Below are 14,333 nucleotides of genomic sequence, written 5' to 3'. Positions count from 1 at the left end.
TATTTAATTAAATACAAAATTTAAAAAATAAATAATAATTTTATAAAATTTATAAAATTATTTCTCTTAAAATTTACTTCTTAATTGTCTTTTTCTTATTAAGTGATGCTCAGTAAGAATAAAAATGGAAATGTTGTCATTAAACAGTTATAAAAAAAAATATGCATTCTTTTTGGAACACACTAAAAAGAAAACAACGACACATAAAATGAAATCGAGAGAGTATATGATTTAAGTTTAATAAAAAAAAAAAGGTGAAATTTGCTTCTTAGCAGGAGTTTGACCATTAAAAAAAAATAAAGTTAAAATTGGAGTTATGTTTAATCATAAATATAAATTAAAATTGTTTCAAATGTTTACAAGAAAAATGAGTTGAAAAAGGTGAAAACAGATAATACAATCTGAAATTATATTTGAATTTTTTATGACCGAACATTATTTTCTTTAAATAAAGTATATTTTTTTAAAAAAAAATAGTACTAAAAATACACATGAACAAATCGAAACTTAATTGTCTGAAAGTATGTCATCCCCTAATAATTGTAGTCAATGATATTTGTCTATTAGTCATAATGGTAGCTTTTATTTATCGACTAAGAGTCTGTTTGGATAAGCTGAAAAAAATGATCGAAAAAAATTCTTTTGAAGTGCTTTAAAAAGTATTGAACTTATTTTAAAAATAAGCAATTATGTGTTTGGATAAAAGTGCTGAAACTGAAAAAAAGTTATTGATATGTTTGATAAATAATACTTTTAAGCACTTTTTTTTGGTCAAAATGACTGAAATATCTTTATAGTTGTTAATAATATATAGAGTTGATTATTATTAATTTTTATTGCTAAAATGATTCAAATTAAAATTAATATATATATATATATATATTCATAATGACTGTAAATTTGTGTGCTAAAAAATATTTTTTTTAAGAGTTTAAGTGTTGAATGTTTGTGTTTAAGAAAATAGTTATATATTAAAAGATTATTTGTTTCTTCATAGTTACGTTATGATTTCGTATCATAAGATGCAATTAACGACACTTTTATTTTCTTATTAAACTGGACTTGTTGCTTTTAACCTTCGAGGATAATATTAATATATATGTCGAACTTATCATTAAGCAAAATATATATGTTACTAATTATTATAATTATATTAACAAATAAATAATTTCATACAAAAGACGAACTAATATGGCTAGAGTTAATTCCTATGAGAGATAAGTGGAATTTCAGACAAGACATGAAGGAGGAAGGCTTATATTCGCATTGTGATATAATGCTGGGATTTTTATCTTATTTCCTGTTCTTGAAGTTTGTTTTTTTACCTAGTTAATCCTCTACTGCATCTGTCATTTTCTCTCAATTTGTTTTGTAAAATTATTTACTCGGTATAATAGATGGTGAAAGTTAATTAATTATTATATTATTTCTTTTCAATTCTTGATTTGGGTAATCATCGTATATATTCATTCATCATATTCATATTCATATCATTTTTGACGTACAAAAGCGTGCTCCACTTTAATTTCTCTTTAATGTTTACATTTGATGGCACGTTTTGTTCTTCAAATGAGCCGATATTTAATTTTTAACCTTAAAAGTCAAATTTACATTTAGCGGTATGTATGAGTTGTGTACAATTTATGAAAGTAAAAATATAAATTTATATCGGAAGAAAAAGTTACTGTTTTAAGGGTCAAAAATTGAAAATTTACCGTGAATTTAAAGCAAAAGTGCAAATGACTGGTGAAGGAGAATTAGAGCTATAAGGATAAAATTGGAATAAGTAACAATTACAAGAGACAAAAAGGTAATTTAAATGGTCAAAATAGATTATAATTTCCCCAAAAAAAAGCTCCTATTTGCTACTTCTTGTTTTTGGCTTATAACAAGCCAAAATCAACTTTTTTTTTAAGTTATTATAAATATTGTCAAACATAATTTTAAACAAAAAATAACTTATAAGTTGTTTTGACCAACTTATAAGCTAATCCAAACACCCACTAACATAGGCGAGTTAACATGGTTTGTCAATATTTATCCAAATTAAATAACCCCAAAAAGATTAAATATGCTCAAAGAACTATGCAAAATGGCCATGACCCTTTTTCCGCTCATCGTTCAAAGACAATTGACAAAACATTTGTTGCCTTTGAAGTTATATACACCAAAGTGCTAACATTGAAAAATTTGACGATCTCTTAAAATTCATGAAGATAAAATGAAATATAAAGTTATATGGTACACAATAATGATAAAATTGAAAAATCAACAATATTGTTATAAATTATTTACATTATAATGAATGTCTATCGAGATCTAATAAGATCTAGTTGATATCTATCAGGAAATTTCATAAATAAAGGGATTTTATTCATTATATTCTCAATACTATAATCTCTCATCCATCAAGAGAAATAAAGAAGTCTACCCCTTCTCTCTATTTATTCTCGTTGTTCTCTATTTATATTTCATAACACGTTATCAGCACGAGTCTCTACCAAATTAAGATATCTATTTCAATCAATTTGACGTTAAGCTTGATTCTTTAATTTGATACGGTAAAAAATTCATTAAACAATGGTATATACTGTATTACTTTAACAATGATATATATTGTGTTACCTCAAAGGATAGTTTGATATGCCCATCTCAAGTAGTATTATCAATTAAATTGTGAAAAAAAAAAAGCAAGAGATGTTCGATATCGTTTTTGTTTTTATAATCACTTAAAATTTATTTTCGTGTAAAAGTTAATAAAGATAGCAATATTGCAAAAGGTATCACGGATTTTTAATTGTTATGCCACTGCCACTTTAAGATAAAGGGATTAACGTGTAGAAAACTAACAAAGTTATCATCATCTCTTTCACTTTGTGATTTATTTGGATATTAGTTATAACAAATAGGTAAGTTTTCTTTTTCTGTTGACTCTTGTTACTATCACTTATGTCAAGGTTACTAATTCCTCATGTTATTTGTCTTTTGCTAATATAATTATTGTTGGACTTAAGGGAAAAATAATAAGTTTGGAACCACTTATGTTTTAAATTTATTCCTCAAGAACAATATTATCAAAAAGGATGATAATATGTTGGGTTCAAGTCCCACTGATTTATGCCTAAGGCGTCTTTATATGGGTAAGACGTTGAGTTTGAATCTCAATGCACCATATTGATGATATTATAATGGTTAAGGCAAAAATAATGTGTTTTTGATGAAAAGTTATGAAACGTGTTCACTGAATATGCTCAAATTCATGAAGTGAATGTGGTAGCAATATATGATATATTCCTCGATTTACTCTTGAAATAGCAATGTCATAAAAGAGGTTACAAGCTATCAGAATTTGATAGGCTTGATTGTGATGGTATCACAACTCACCTCCGAATAAGTCTATTTCGAAAGTAGTAAATCTGAAATTTATTCATGTAATAGTAAACCTGAAGAAAAAAATACATGTCATGGTAAACTTGTGTTTATTACTAAAAACGAGTTCATAAGTCGATATGAACGATTGTGACATCTCGAAGATGTGCAAATTGAGTATTAGACATGTATTGAAGAACTAGAAGATTCTTCAAGAATTGTTTATGTCGTTTGTTCTCATGATAAGTTGGTTGGACCAACTAATATTGGGATTGGATCCCTTAAGATCTAAAAAGTACAAAAGGTGAATAAAGGTCCATTCACCAGTCATGTGATGTGTTGAAAAAGATGCATCAATAAGACGATCACATGTTCATTTGTTGTCAACCTGCAGTTTGACATTCATAAAGTTGTTTGCTCAATAAAATTGAGACAAGAACATAATTTTCAGATTGTATAATTTCATCTTGATAATAATGATTTGGCATTGAATGCCTTCGATAAATAATTAAACCATTACTAAGGAGAACAAAACTTCGTGTGTTGATTTGAAATATGAAATATTATATATAATAGCACTTGTATGCATCAAACCAATAAATCATGATTAACTTCCTTCAAAGTTGGTTTTGAGTCAAGAACCATAAGTTGTCCATCTAATAGTTTTGATGTGCGGTATACGATTAATAACTATACCATGATGCACAAAGATGGATTCCTCAAAGAAGATGAAGGATACATGTTAGTTTTCCTAACAAAAAGGGGGAGATTATAAGCAACTATGAAATTTGTTAGGAATTATCATCAGATCCTCATTCAAAAGATAATTCAAGTCAAATGTCGAAAGCATCTCATATTAAGCTGCAAGTGCTTCTATTTTCTGTCCATAAAGGACAAAGTCTATGCTTGCATGAAACATGATAAACTAATCGGTTCCAAATGAAACAATCCTTCAAAATGATAAGGAGCAAACGATCATAATAAGAAGGCAGTGTGCTCTTGAAGAGCCTACGGCATAACACTTCATGAAACCTTATGAGAGGTTTAGGTACCTGAAAATAATGAAGTAATGAGATCTCAAAATATTATGTCGCATTGTGAACCTATACGAAATGATATATCATTAATGATATCTTTGATATAATATTGGCGCACTATTGTAAAAGACTATGAGGATCTGAATTCTACGTTAATTTAAGCATGCTGACGTAGAAACATTTATCAAGTGACATGAAAGAGTGCATCTTGATAAGTGAAAACTTATTTGTTTTGCATTCCCACACACCTGTAGATGTCATACATGAAATATTGAATATTGTCACTTGACAAAATACATCTTGTAAATATTACAAGGCTTGATATAGCCTTTTCGATTAATTTGTTAGCAAGGTATAGTTTTTCTTCTACTAGGAGACATTGAAATAGGATCAAACACATGATCTTATATCATTCTATAGATTGCAGTCTCGATTTTATTGATTATGCTGATGCTGAGTATTTAATTAACCCGCATAAATCTTGATCTCAAATAGATTATGTGTTTATATATGGGGATATGGATATACAAAACAGTCTATCATAGCCGCTTCATCGAATCATGCTAAGATTATAGTTATTCATGAAGCAAATCGAGAATGTGTATGATTGAGGTCCATGATACATCTCATTCGAGAAAAATGTGTTGAAATGTGACAATGTACCCACAATTTTATATAGAGATAATACAACATATATAACACATCTTAATGGGGATTCATAAAAGAAGATAGAACGAAGCATATTTTGCCAAAGTTTTTCTATATACATGAGTTACAAAAGAATGGTGATATTAACGTGCAATATGTGCGTTTAAGTGACAATGTATTTGATTTATTCACCAAATATTTTTCAATTACAACTTTCAAGAAGATGTTGCACAAGATTGGGATGCAAAGGTTCAAATATTTTCTTATTAGGGAGAGCCGATACGCGTTGTACTCTTTTTTCTTACGAAGTTTTGTCCCATTAGATTTTTCTTGTAAGGTTTTTAATGAGTCAACATATTTGCGTATTGTTAGAGATATGTACTCTTTTTCATTTTTTTCCCACTGAATTTTTTCTGGTAAGGTTTAGCGAGTCACATTATCTATCTAGACATTTAAGGGGGAGTGTTATAAATGTATTTACATTATAATAAATGTCTATCAAGATCTAATAAGATCTAGTTGATATCTATCTGGATTTGAAATATCTGTCTTTTAGTCGAAAATTAGGAGTATTTTTCCCTATTAATAGAGAGGTTTTATTGTACTCTGATCTCTCACCCCTCAAGAAAAAATAAAGAAATCTCCCTCTTCTCTCTATTTATTTTTGTTGTTCTCTATTTATATTTCATAACAAATATCATGTAATCGACAATCGTTATACCAATTAATTGAAAATATATTTTGGTCATACTAAGACAGTAAATTTAGGCTCTTTATTTGCTCGGAGTATTTTCTATCTCAAATTTCTGTGTGATTTAAACAACTTGTAGTAAATATATTTTTTTGTTTTATGCCGACTTGGTTTGAGATGAAATTAATTGCAGCAACATGATTGTTAAGATTCATCTATGACTAACTTTAAATATAAATTATTTTTATTTTTTAAATTTTAAAAAAATTGAGCTCTTAACTCTTATATTTGTCATAAATTTTGAAAATTGAGTTTTTGAGTTGTGATTTTGGAATTTGAAGTAGCGTTTGGACATGCATCTCAATTAGAAACAAAATCTTGAAATTTTATAAGTAAAATTTCAAAAAAATCCAAAACAAATCAACTTTTGAGAATTTGAAAATATGTTGAAGATTGAATATTCAAAATATGATCAAATTTTATGTTTAACTAAATATTCTAAAATAAAATTTCAAAATTTACTCTCAAAATATATGACAGAAGACTAGCTTAAAAAATATCCAACCGACCGAATGAGAAAGAGAAAACAAATCATTAAAGTAGCAAGTGAAGATGTCTAAAAAAAAACTTGTAGATTCCATTAAGAAGATAATATCCAAAATTAATTGATGAATATGCCATTGACATGACAAAATTAAGGAATCAATCCCAAAATTAATTTCTCAAAATTTATGATACTTTCTTGTGACTCGAAAGCTATGGAATGCGTACTGCGCACTCCGCGTACCATATAAGAAATGGCTTAAAAGTCTTAAAGTTCTCCCTTTTGCACAGTGCCACTCTGACAAATTTTCGAAATAAAGAAATCCTCAAGTACAACAGCTGAAACGTAACTTACCACTTCGAGCAACACTAGTTTACTACGACTACTCTCCTATTATTATTATTTTATTTATTTATTCTTCAATATAGGGTGTGTTTAGTAGGAAGGAAAATATTTTCTAGTTTTCTTATATTTGGTTGACTTATATATTTTGGAAAATATTTTCTAAATCAACTTATTTTTCTTAAATCTAAGAAAAATGACTTTCCTTCAAAAAGTAAGTAAAATATTTTTCAAAACTCTCTTTCAACCTCACTTTAAAGATGAAATGTTCATACAATTCTTAAAATCATCTACCCTACTCCCCGCCCTCAATATCCTATCACTCTGTTTACCAGCCCCCTTCCCCCAAAAAGATTTAATTTTTTTTTTTAAAAATTCTAAAATATATTTTTACGCTTTAGCTAAACACTAGAATGTATTTTTTGAAAAATATTTTTTCATTCACCAACCAAATACTAAAATATATTTTTCGAAAAATATTTTTCCATCCACCAACCAAACATAGGAAAATAAGTAAAAAATCAACTTATTTTCCAAGAAAACATTTTGATTCATACCAAACACACCCTTAGTGGTAGTATTATTTATTGTATTCTTTGTTCAATTATTACTTTCCCCTTCCTAAATACTCCCTACATTTCGTTTTAGTTGATCCTCTTTCTAAAAATATTTGTTTCAATCTAGTTGTTCCTTTAATGAAATCAACAGAATTTTATTATGGTCTTTTAATACCACCCTTAATATTAAATGACAAAACAAAGTGTATTTACTTAAATTTATATTTTCAAAATATAATTAATAAGACTAATTTTATAAAATAAACCCTCTGATTAATATTTTCTTAATGGGTGTGCCAAGTTCATAGGGGCCAACTAATATGAAACGGAGGGAATACTTCATTCATCAAATATTACTTAATACATTTGCTAAATATTTTATGTTAAAATAGTAGTTGATATGTTTAAAGAATTAAGTGATAATTAAACATATCTTTCAATTAATCCTTAATAATTTAATGAAAGAGTAATTAATTCCAATAGGTAATGACAATAAAATCATGTTAGTGAAATTGTATTTCTTATTAATTTATCTTTAAAAATTGTATATAAGAAAATAAACATGACAAATAATATGAAACGGATCCAGTACTTGTCATGACACACCTCTTGATAAAAATACTCCATTCGTCTCAAATTGAGATGACATATTGATTAAGAAAAATAATTAATAACATGCCTAATTTATTATAGTACCTCTATTAAATGATGTTTATATTTTAATTAGAATAAAAAATAATTAATGCAAAGGGTAAAACATGAAATTTTTTTTTGTCTCTTCTTGATTAATGAAAAAGACAAGTAAAATGAGAAATCAAATTAGAAAATTTAAAACGGTTAATTTGAGACTGAGAGAGTAATTAACTAGAGGATAATTTGACTAAATTGTCTTTATTTATTACTCATCTTTATTAGTAATTTTCTTTACACTATATTAATATCTCTTTATATTTATAAATAAGGATAAAATATAAAAGACAATTAATTACATATCTTAATTTTCTAAAATGATAAAATATTACTCATAGAATACCTATTTTTTTTAAAAATAAGGACGACGGAGGAATTGTAATCGATATGGTTGTTTTCTTCATTATTTTTAACTTGATTTTTGTAGTTATTGTATCCTCTTTTCATACCTAATTTAATATATTTTATTTAAATTGAGAATTAATTGAAAATAATTTTCTTATTTTCATACAATAAAAGTAAACTGCATACACATCATCCTTTATTAATCAAATTTTTAAAATTATCTAATATAATTATTATTATTGTATTTTCACTAGTTAATTTTTTTTTCTTTTGAATTTTTTGATCTTGCATTAAGTTTTTATTCCAATATAAATACCGAATACTGAATAAAAAACAGAAAAAACAACTTATTTATTTTTAAAAAGAATGGGTAAAATCTGCTTAAACTCTATTTTCACAAATCCCACTTGCAAGTCTTGTTATTATAGTTTTTTTTAAAAAAAATAAAAAATTTATAAAGGGTTAGCTTTAACAGACATAACAAACAAAGCAGTGCCACTGAAAAGTCTCACAATATTAACACCGTTAAAAATAAAACAAACGATTCTTCACGTCAGAAAGGTGCTCCTACACAAAAGTTTAAACTCCGTTACAAATTGAGCCGTCTAAAACGACCTCACACTCCTTATTGTCTTTCTCTCTCCTCTGCAAATTCACCATAAGAAGAGAATCAGAACCTTTTCTCACTCTAAACCCACCTTTTTTCTCTCTACATATCTCCTCATTTCCCACCTAAAAAACCATTCACTCTCCCTTACTCCGCCGTCCTCCACGGCCGCCGGAAACTCAAGCGGTAAATCAACCACGCCGGCGCCGATTTATTATTTATTGTTGTCGGTGTTGTATTCTGTTTGTGTAATTTTTTTGGTTATTTTGGCTGTAGAAATGTGTTTCAGTTTTATGAATTGATGAGTATTTATATATGTATATATGTGGAAGTACCGAGGTTTTCGTGGATTATTTGTGTTTAATTTTCTGGACTGTTATGACTACTTTTTTATTCGGCTTTTATTTCGGATCTCTGTGACTTGCATAGTGTTTGTTTGGTACTTTCTTTTAGGGCTTTTTTATGGACTGTTATGACTGGGTTTCCAATTCAATTAATCCCCCCCCGCCCCCATAAAGTGGCAGATGAAATCGACTTTAGTTTCTGTTTTTGTGTTCTTAGGTTTTCGTTTCGTTTTTAAAAAATTTATTTTTCTGTGGTGAAATTAATCTTCGCGGAGTTATATGGATTGTGTGAGCTGTATTTATTGCATATGGTACTTTTGCGCTGTTATTAATTAGTGTTTTTGAGATTAATCACTGTTTTACCTGATTTGCTAATGGAGGAGTTTCATTGAAGTTATGTTTGGTCTGAGGGTATTGCACTTCTTCACTATGATGTTTCCATAATTGGATTCTGATAATTGATGTCTGATTTTGAGCAAAAATAAATAAATAAATAAATTGAACTTTGTTATTCTAAAGTTATCAACTTATTGCTATAGCATATATTTGAGATTTTGTGTTGACTTTTTCCTTAAAGCATTTTCTCTCTAAAGAGTTTGCCTGGATTCCCAGCTTTGCAGTGCGCGTCCTCTGTGGATCACAAGTGTTGTGTTGGAAAGGGAGGTATATTTGGGTGAGTGTTCTATGTGGGATTTGTTGGGTGCTAGATTGATTTGTCCGAGTTAGGAGTTTAAGGTCTTGAATGGTCTTTAAAATGAAAACAATAGCTATAAGATGTTATGTGGTGAGAGCAACTCACATAGAATGAGATTTAGTGCAATGGGCTGTCCTTAATTGATCGGGAGTATTTCTTATTCTTATTTGTTTGTGTACCAAAAGGTTATGCGATGCAGGCATAAGTGCATTTACAAGTTATGAGTGTGGATTCTTTGTTTCGATAGTTTGTTTTTGTGAGTCTTGACCTCATTTTCTCTTTATTGTTTCAGAAAATTATGATCCTAAATTGTCATTGTGGAGTGAATTTTCTGGTGTTGTCATTGATGTGTGACTCTTAGCCGCCTTAGAACTTCACATTTTGTACCTAAGAAAGCATGGGTTCAGCTTGTTGTGTTGCTGCTAGAGATAGAGCGGTTATAAATGGATCGACCAGTGAACATTTACAGAGCAATGTCCGATACTCGCCTTCATGGAGCTTTCGCTGGGATAATCGAGGACGGGTTGCTGGCGAGGAGACATCAGTCAATTGGTCTTCTGATGGAGTTGGTGGAACCGATAGATTAGAGTTTAAATCTGGAACAACTGTAGAAACCCTATATGCATCTGAAGAGGGTAGTCCATTGGATAGTTTTCGATCACTTGCATTGCCGAAGTCACCAGCTTCTGACTGCAACACGGGGAACTCGACACTTCCTCTATCTGGTAAACCTCAACATGGCTCTCTCTTTGTCTCTTTACTTTTGCTTGATGTGAGGTGCTAATACCTGATGATTATCCAAATTAAAGATAAAAGGAATGCATGAGTACTAACTGTATATTGAAGAGCTTGCGATCCATTTTTCCTTTCTTTGTGGTTTGTATGCTGTATAATGTTTATGCAATATGAGATTGAATGAAAGCATTATCTAGTTTTTTGCCTGGTCTTCACACTCCATAAGGAGCTGAAGTGAATAGACGTGTAGGGATCTGCTTGTGCAGGCTGTAAACTAAATTGTTGTTTTATGTGTGAGATGCTATTCAAGGTAGGTCTGAGATATCCAAACCTAAGAGTTAATGGTCATAGAGAGAGATGTCAGCTGGTTTACATCATTTGACAAAATTTGGGCACTCATTCATCCTGGAAAAGAAAATTATTAACTTGTCACTAGCTCAAATGTCCTTGGGTCTTATTGTTCTGTTAGTGCAAATAAAAATAATTGGTTTAAAAAACTTTGGTTTAGTTTTTATGAAGTTGGGATTGAAATACTTGGACCAGTCTCCCAAGCATTCTTCTTTTTATGTAAATCAATCCTTGATATATCTTGCCGCTGACTTTTATCTCCAAGCATTATTCTGCTCTATGATTAAATGATTTGATTAGAATATGTAGGTTAGTACATACTAATGAAAGAAAATGGTTACTTCTTCACTTCTTCCTTTTTATTTTTGTCTCAAAAGCTAGATTATGCAATAAATGGTTTTGTTGGTCTGCGGAATTGCTTGACATTTCTTTCTTCTTTGGATATAGATTTTTTTCTTTTGGCTTCTGGTGACCAGTCTCTACAGTTGTTAGGAAGTAGTGCTGAATTTTTATTTTCCATTTGCTTGCACTTTTTTTATATGGTAAACTCCAAAGCCCCCTTGCCTAGGAATCAACATTTGCCTTTTCCCCTCATTGGTCTTTTTTTGATTTGAACCCCAAACATGTTTGGATTTGGAGGTCAACCAAACAGACGTTTGGTTTGCCATTTTCAAACTTTTTTAATTTGTGAAATGACTTGCCTATAATCCTTTGTATATAACCAAGAAATCAAACATGTTTGGATTTGGAGGTCAACCAACCAGACGTGTGATTTGCCATTTTCAAACTTTTTTTATTTGTGAAATGACATGCCTATAATCCTTTGTATATAACCAAGAAATCTCTGAGGGTCAGTGGCGCATGGTTCAAAGTTCGATGGCTTATCCTTACCTACCGTTCTCCACCTAAATGATGGGGCCTTTGTTTCAAATTTTCTATGACTAAATGATGTCGATACTAGAGAAAAGAATGATGTTGACACTTATTTTGGGAGGCAGCTGGAAGTTGGTTTGTTCCTCCCCTGCCCTTGGTCATACCAAGAAATATAGCTTGATATGTAATGATGAGGCTTCTGAATCAGCTTCCCCTTTCTAGTTAACGATCTGGTTCTTTCAATTGCATGGACAAAGTAATTTTACTTGGTCAGTTAGTGAGCATCACATAAATTTGTTATTTTTTATCTTCTCTAGGCAAAGTTAGTTGGAAGTAAGTGTTACAAGACATTATTGACTTTGTGGTATTCAAACATTTTTAGCAGATCTCCTTGAGTTTGGTCATGTTTGAAGCTGGAACCAAACCAGTCGTCATGCTCAATTCAACATAAACTTACACAGAATGCCTAGTTTTAGACCTATTTTTACATGTCTTAGAGACAAGACATCTCTTTTTGTACCCAATATCTCTTGATTTGATTGTGGCCAGACGCTGAGGATGACCATTTAATGTGAAGGCAAGTGGTTTCATGGTTTTAGATTCTTAGTTCTGTAGGAAATGTAATGTCATTTGCATTTTCCTCTAGTGACCTGTAAGATTCAAGAACTTAAAATAGGATATTCTGTTTCCTGGCCTTGGGTTATATATGACATGAAAGAAGGACTAATGTATTGTATTTGTTGACAATATTATACTGTTTGTACTTTGTAAGATAACAGTAATTTTCTTGCTTTTGCAGATCCATCGGTTGTGAGAAGTTCCACAGAGGTAAGAACAAGGCAGTTTCAAGTTTTGCTGAAGATACTTTCTAGGCATGTGCCCCAAGCATTTGACTTTTCTGACTTCTTTTCTTTTGGTATTTAGGTCAAAGAATCATTTGAACCATCAGCAGTTCCCTACTCCTCTCCTGTAAAGCTCTCTCCATCAGCTCCCTCTGTTTCATCAGTATCTACATCTCCTTTATCATCAAAAAGTCGGCTGCTTCCTGCCAGTTCTACTCCTTTGCCTCAATATTCTTCCGGCCACCAGCTGGGCCGGCGAGTTTCTGAGAGTCATATACCAGGAATAAAGTCACCTACATTCTCAATTTCTGAAGAATCACCATCCTTCATGCTCCCTGGTTGGAGTAATGAATCAACCAGGGGCTCCATTGGTGGATCATCAGATGGATGGTCTGTTCCTGGCTTCTCTGACCTACTTGCCAATCCTCGTAGAGATAGGTGGTCATTTGATAGTGAATCCATGGGTTTCCATCGTGACAAGGTGAGCAGAGCTGGTGGTCGAAGTTCCAGTTCACCTTCTATAGATCTCCAAACCTGTGGCATTTGTACAAAGCTGTTAACAGAGAGAGCATCATGGTCCTCAAATGAACTTGCTGTTGTTTCTGTACTAATTTGTGGCCATGTTTTCCATGCTGAGTGTTTGGAGAGTATGACTTCAGAAATCAACAAGTATGATCCAGCCTGTCCTGTTTGTACTTTTGGGGAGAAGCAGGCATTGAAGATGTCTGAAAAAGCAATGAAAAGTCAGATGGACTTGAAAGCTCGAAAGAGATTCAGAAATCGGGTTGTTGACAGTGATTTTAACGGCAATCTTATTCTATTTGATCGTCAGAAAAGTAGTGGACATAGTGGAAGGTGTCCCAAGATGAGCTCAAGTTCCAGCATGAAGAGCTCTTCAGGAAAGCCCTTCTTGCTGCGTCATTTTTCCTTTGGTTCAAAGGGGACAAAATCCTTTTCGGAGAGCTCTTCTTCCAGGAAGAAGGGTTTTTTTTGGGCAAGATCTAGCAAGGAGTAACGCTTGGTGGATGATAAATGGTAACAACACATTATCTTCACGAGGAAATTTATCTGGGACCATCATAATGTTCTCTAGCATATTATATTCGCAGTTGGTTTTCTGATAGATATTAACTCAAAAAGATTTCTCTAGTAACATATCTAAATTGCATTTCTGAGTACTGAATTGCATTATTGTCACATCTGCAGGTGCCGCAGGTCAGCTCTCTCCCCTTGTAAGGATAGTAGAGACGTGTAATAGCGTCAGGATCTTGCTGGCGGATATGGATTCCCATAATTTAGGTTAGGTTCTGAAGTATACAATGTAAGAAATTGGGATACAAGTTGAATGATCAATTCATGATATAGGAAAGGAGAAAAAAAAAGTAGTATCAGCTGGTAGTTTTTTCATTGTGTACATTCAAATTTGGTTTGTTCCTTGTCAAGGGCATGGAATTATCCCTCAAGACTTTTGTATGCTCTTAAATGCTTCTCCCTTAACTTGCAGCAAATATCTTGACAATTTATGTGCCTGCCTGAAGATATAATGATCTTTTAGCGGTGGTACATGGGACGTAATTGCCTGGGCTTTTCTTTTTCCTTACTATTGTGCTTAAGAATCAGTAAAGCTACTACATCTTTCACAATCCTTATTTACGAAATGCTATCGA

General features: G+C 31.0%; 1 protein-coding gene across 3 annotated transcripts; it reads left to right on the top strand.

The window, feature by feature from the left end:
• The first annotated feature begins 8,714 nt into the window (after nt 1-8,714).
• Nucleotides 8,715-14,185, top strand: LOC107840433. 3 transcript variants are annotated; one of them, XM_016684293.2, is made up of 6 exons: nt 8,847-9,016; nt 9,787-9,847; nt 10,161-10,593; nt 12,624-12,652; nt 12,749-13,701; nt 13,873-14,185. In XM_016684293.2, exons 3-5 carry the CDS (start codon nt 10,266-10,268, stop codon nt 13,679-13,681), a joined length of 1,290 nt encoding a protein of 429 aa, XP_016539779.2. In that variant the 5' UTR covers nt 8,847-9,016; nt 9,787-9,847; nt 10,161-10,265; the 3' UTR covers nt 13,682-13,701; nt 13,873-14,185. The 3 variants fall into 3 exon arrangements, with proteins under 3 accessions (XP_016539778.2, XP_016539779.2, XP_047251122.1); XM_047395166.1 differs by having other exon boundaries at nt 8,847-9,585; XM_016684292.2 differs by lacking the exon at nt 9,787-9,847 and having other exon boundaries at nt 8,715-9,016.
• Nucleotides 14,186-14,333: the final 148 nt, after the last annotated feature.

Source organism: Capsicum annuum, chromosome 8 (genome assembly GCF_002878395.1).
Source record: "Capsicum annuum cultivar UCD-10X-F1 chromosome 8, UCD10Xv1.1, whole genome shotgun sequence".
Lineage (NCBI taxonomy): Eukaryota > Viridiplantae > Streptophyta > Magnoliopsida > Solanales > Solanaceae > Capsicum > Capsicum annuum.
This window is presented reverse-complemented; position numbering and strand designations above follow the sequence as displayed.

Excerpts from the sequence above, each read along its gene's own strand:
- LOC107840433 (XM_016684292.2), top strand. The coding sequence starts at position 10,266 with ATGGGTTCAGCTTGTTGTGTTGCTGCTAGAGATAGAGCGGTTATAAAT. Across the intron at positions 10,594-12,623 it reads CTCGACACTTCCTCTATCTG|ATCCATCGGTTGTGAGAAGT; the intron begins GTAAACCTCAAC and ends TTGCTTTTGCAG. Across the intron at positions 12,653-12,748 it reads TTGTGAGAAGTTCCACAGAG|GTCAAAGAATCATTTGAACC; the intron begins GTAAGAACAAGG and ends TTTGGTATTTAG.